At 44.6% G+C, this 4,580-nt stretch overlaps 1 protein-coding gene across 12 annotated transcripts in view; it reads right to left on the reverse strand.

Annotated features, from left to right (window-relative positions):
- The window catches only part of tanc2b (tetratricopeptide repeat, ankyrin repeat and coiled-coil containing 2b), a 152,642-nt gene that overhangs the window by 13,359 nt on the left and 134,703 nt on the right, over window positions 1–4,580 (reverse strand). For 10 of the 12 annotated variants that reach the window (XM_015031349.1, XM_015031348.1, XM_015031347.1 and 7 more), the window contains 8 exons: window positions 4,106–4,266; window positions 3,807–3,915; window positions 3,591–3,713; window positions 3,256–3,492; window positions 2,954–3,166; window positions 2,245–2,338; window positions 735–868; window positions 217–340 (listed from right to left, as the gene is read on the reverse strand). In XM_015031349.1, the coding sequence (XP_014886835.1) occupies window positions 217–340; window positions 735–868; window positions 2,245–2,338; window positions 2,954–3,166; window positions 3,256–3,492; window positions 3,591–3,713; window positions 3,807–3,915; window positions 4,106–4,266 (1,195 nt within the window). Of the gene's footprint in view, window positions 1–216; window positions 341–734; window positions 869–2,244; window positions 2,339–2,953; window positions 3,167–3,255; window positions 3,493–3,590; window positions 3,916–4,105; window positions 4,267–4,580 lie in introns of all 12 variants that reach the window. The other 2 variants (XM_015031343.1, XM_015031344.1) reach the window with 1 other exon arrangement.

Below are 4,580 nucleotides of genomic sequence, written 5' to 3' on the forward strand. Positions count from 1 at the left end.
GAAATAGCGCAAAATCTTCTTCAGATTTTGCGCTATTTCAACTCAGCTTATACAGAATACGTGCTGAGTATTTAAAGTATTTAGAGTATTTGTCTATTTTGTCTAGTTTTCGGTTGTTATAAACGTCTAACGGTGAAAGTAAAGGCAAACTAGCATCATCAAGCTAATGTTTTCTGCCATCTTCCAGTTCATTAACGTTTTACTGGGACTTCGTACCTTGGGAGAGTAAAAACTCAACCGTTCCCAGATGTCCCTCTGAGGCGGCCATCATTAGAGGCGTGCGGCCCTGCTTATCAGCCATGTTGATGTCGGCTCCATGAGTGAGAAGGAGGTCTACAATCTGCAAATAACAAAAAAATATACATCAAATGCACAATCTAAACTTTGAACTAAATGACTCGTAGTTCGTTTATAAGTTCACTTTAACCTTACAAAGACAAATTTTTCATTTTGTCCAGGGACAGCTGATGAAAAAGAGTCAATTAGAAAATTCTGTTAATTACTTTGCATTGTCCCTACCAAGTAAATGAATACATTTCAAATTTAAAACAAGGAAATGTTCAGTCTTATGGGAAAATATTTTCGTTTTTGCAAGATTGCGTACAAGGATAACAGCATGGACAGCGACCTGGATCAATGAGGAATCTAGCCAACAATCAAAACCAGCAACTTGGGAAACTTGGATCACAGATAACAGATGGAAGTTTACAAAGTGAGACAATGCTGTCGCCGACCTGCCAGTGCCCGTGTCTGACGGCGCTGAAGAGTGGAACAATGCCTCGTCTGTTGGGCTGAGCCACAGCGGCGCCCTGCTCCAGTAAGAGGCGGCAAACCTCCAGCTTCCCGCGACCCGAGGCTGCCGTCAGAGCTGATGGCAAACATACACAGACCAACAAGAAACAAGAGAGTAATGTTAGAAATTCATGTATCATTGTTTATTTTTTTATTTTTATTTCTTTTTTTGCCTTTGATAAGGTAACATGCTTCACCCTCTACAACCCATCTAAAATTCTTCTTTCCAAAGATTGGTTTTCTGCGTTGACACACTTCTGGAAAGTTGCTTTATGCGAGGCCTGTACACTTATGAACTTTTATTATCTCATCTGGTGAAGATCGGACTTCAATTGATTCCTTGTAAATTTTCCCCAATGAGTTTTGCTTCTCAATCCTCTCAGTTTTCCTTCCACTTAGCTTTCTGTTATAATGCTGGGATACAGAAATTTGCGCAGTCAGCTTCTTTAGCACAGACCTTATGCAGTTCACCCTGTTCAACAGCTGCCTAGTCGTCACCAATGTATTTTGGAATATAAAGTTGTTTTCTTATTGGATTTTAATGCTATAATCACCAAAGGAACTGCTTTCAGTTTGTCACATGTTGGCTATACAGAATCACCAATATAAGTTAGCGTTTGAACTATATTCAAATGAATTATTTTAAACTTAAAAATGTTTTGGAAAATATAAATACTGCATTGGAAAAACCGCAATCTTCCCCAATACATTATCCTGATAATCGAGGAGAGATTTGTCTCATTCAGTGATAATAATTAGGATTTTTCAAAAGCATGACCTTGTTTCTAACACTGAAAGCGGTTGCTGCCCTGTTGGGATGACCTTGCATCAGCTTATTTATTTTCTACTGCAGAACACCTTGGAGATAAGGTGTGTAGCTGGGTATATTTCCCCGCATCACTCTTTAAAAACCGGCTCTCAGAGCATCTGTTGGCCTTCTCATCCCTTACAAAATGATAAATATGTGACTGAGTGAGAGCACGTTCCCGCCTCGGCAGACATTCGCGAACAGCAGTTTCCACGCCGCAGCTGGGGGAAGAAAGATTGTAATGAGGTTTTGTAGCTGCAGGTTACAATGATGCATTACATTTCTCAGCACCCTGCCACAGCACAATCAGACTAGACATTTGAAAGCCCCCCTGGAGCGACTGCTTCTCCTCCCCACCCTTTTCCCCCTGCTTGTGAGCGACACCTCTGACTGCGTCGTCATCAGCCTCTGACGCAGCAGCAGCGGCGCGCAGGCAGACGCAACGAGAGAGATCGCTTACATCCGCACTGCAGCGCTCTTGCCTCTCGGCGACATTCAGGAAGCACCCTCTCTAAGAAAAACAGTGCCTGTCTGGAGAGACCCCAGGACGTTCTCTCCTGCAGGACTTCACGTCAAGACATCTTTTGCGATTGATTTTTGCGCGGGTTTTGTGTGTAATGCGGCGGTGTTGAAGGTATTCCCACCTGTCTCTCCCCACAGGGAGTCAAAGTTATTGATCTGAGCACGCTCCACTTCCTCTTCATCTTTCTCTGGCAGGTCCAGCAGGTAGGAAACAATCTGATGGAAGAAAACACACATTAACATCCTGGTTCACTTTAATATCTCCATTTTCTTTTTTTGTTTTTCTTTTTTGTTAAATCACATGTTTCTCCTCTTATGTGCAGTCTTGATCTCAGTCTAATCTTATTCTTCCATGTGTTAGGTGTATGAATATTTGGGATGTGGAGTTTCTTTCCACCACAACCCATTTAAAGGATACTGCAAAAGTATTCAAAAACGTCAATGTATTTTATTCAGGATTTTATGTTCCACTTCACAACAACCAATTGTGCAGTGGATGCAAAATGACACATGGCTTTCATTTTTTTTTTCCTCCTTTTTTTTTTACAAATAAAAGTCTGGAAAGTGTGTGTGCATTTGCCTTCGCCGTGTTTTTCTTATTTAATTTGATGGTTTTCTGAGTTTGCTCGATGAACGCGCCTGAAGTTACAGAAAATACTACAGGAAGACGCAAAAAAAAAGCAAAAAAAAAAAAGCACCAAGCCAAATATTTCAGGATATCCGTCTCCATGAGGTGGAGGTTGTGAATATCACCACTGTCAGGTAAATTCCACATGACACAGAGAAATGCGAAGCGTCACGGTAACATAGACAAAAGCAGATGTGCCGCACCTCTGTGTAGCCCATGCTGGCTGCAGCAACCAGCGCCTGCTGGACCGCTTGGCTCTTGGTGAAGGCTGCCTGCTGCTGTGCCTGTGGTGACTGTTGCTGCTGCTGCGAGCCCACGTTCCAGTCACTCTGGATGAGGAACTTCACCACCTCCATGTGGCCCCTCAAGGCCGCGTGAACCAGGGCGCATTGGCCGTTCTTGTCCAGATGGTCCACCTTTTACACAAAAACACAAATATTAACCCAAATAAACAGGGTCCGATGGAAGAGTCGTGCCTCATTGTGCCGCCCCCCCCTCCACACACCTTTGCTCTCTTGCGACACAGTGCAGTGACGATGGCCATGTGTCCGCCGGCAGCGGCGTAGGCAAGTGGTGTGAGGCCGTTTTCAGACTGGGCATCCACGAAGGCACCAAACTCGAGCAGCAGAGCCACCATGTCCATGTAGCCCAAATGGGAGTGGACGCAGAGGATGGGGGCGTTATTCAGCACCTCCGTGCGGTAGTTCACGTTTGCACCGCCCAGCATCAGAAGCCGACTCACCTAAACACGCACATGAAGAGGAATGCGTTAGGATTCATCTGAGAAGTGCTCTCTGCGTGTAATAATTAAACGCAAACTTCGTTTATGGATCACTGTACCTTGATGTTGGGAGTGTAGAGATTTCTGAGTGATGAGAGCGCCGCAGAAAGACCCTCTGTGCTGTAAGATATCCACAGACCTTGCAAGATGGACGACGAGACGCCGACTTTCTTGCTGAGACCCTTGAAGACAGAACGTAAACGTTCTTCAGTGCAATGCTTGACCACAGCTGCGTGAGTGTGTGTGGGTGTGTTTGTCTGGTTACAACGTCCCACCTTGAAGATATGTGCTTTCAGGATGTGATGGCCCAGCTCGATGGTCTGCTGTCTGTTCAGCTTGTTCTGCAGGCGAGAGAACCAGAAGGCCAGCAGGGTGTGTCCGCTCCTGCAGAGACGATGAACACGCGCCGTCAGCGCTGCCTGTACTTTTTAAAGCTGGTGAAGTTAAGTTCTCTAATATCCACAACTAGTTCTCTTTTATTTTTAAGGGTTTATTTTACATGTGGTGTCTCTGATCCTGGATTTTACTGTTCCATTATCCACCTGCTCCCTCTCTTATCTCCGTCTGTGCTCACCTCGGGTCGCAGAGGAACTTTGTCTTTTCTCCCTCTTCTCTCCAGATCAGCCACTCCCTGAAGGAAGGGTGAACAAACATCCTGGTGCCGTCCCTCCTCTTCACGAGGAAGACTGACAGGTTGTCGACGCGCTGCTGAAAGTCTTCCCAGTCCAGTATGCCCTGCCACCAAACACAACGCACGTGTTAAAGCTGGAAGAAGTCGATATTTGTCAGGGCTGGAATTAAAGACAAAGCTTTATGCATTTTTTTCCCCAATTCCCACAGGCATAAAGACAATCATGCTGTCCAGCACGGCAGAGGAAGACTGATGATTTAGGTCTGTTTGGCTACCATAAAATTGTTTGTACCATTGCTACACATAGGCTATGTTCACATTGCAGCCTAAAGTGACTCAAATCAGATTTTTTTTTTTTTTTTTTTTTTTTGGCCTGTGTTTTATTTTTTTTTGGCAGTTTTAAACACAAGGGGCGGAT

This window comes from Poecilia latipinna, unplaced genomic scaffold (genome assembly GCF_001443285.1).
Source record: "Poecilia latipinna isolate Pla-1442-1.1 unplaced genomic scaffold, P_latipinna-1.0 Scaffold203, whole genome shotgun sequence".
Classification (NCBI taxonomy): domain Eukaryota; kingdom Metazoa; phylum Chordata; class Actinopteri; order Cyprinodontiformes; family Poeciliidae; genus Poecilia; species Poecilia latipinna.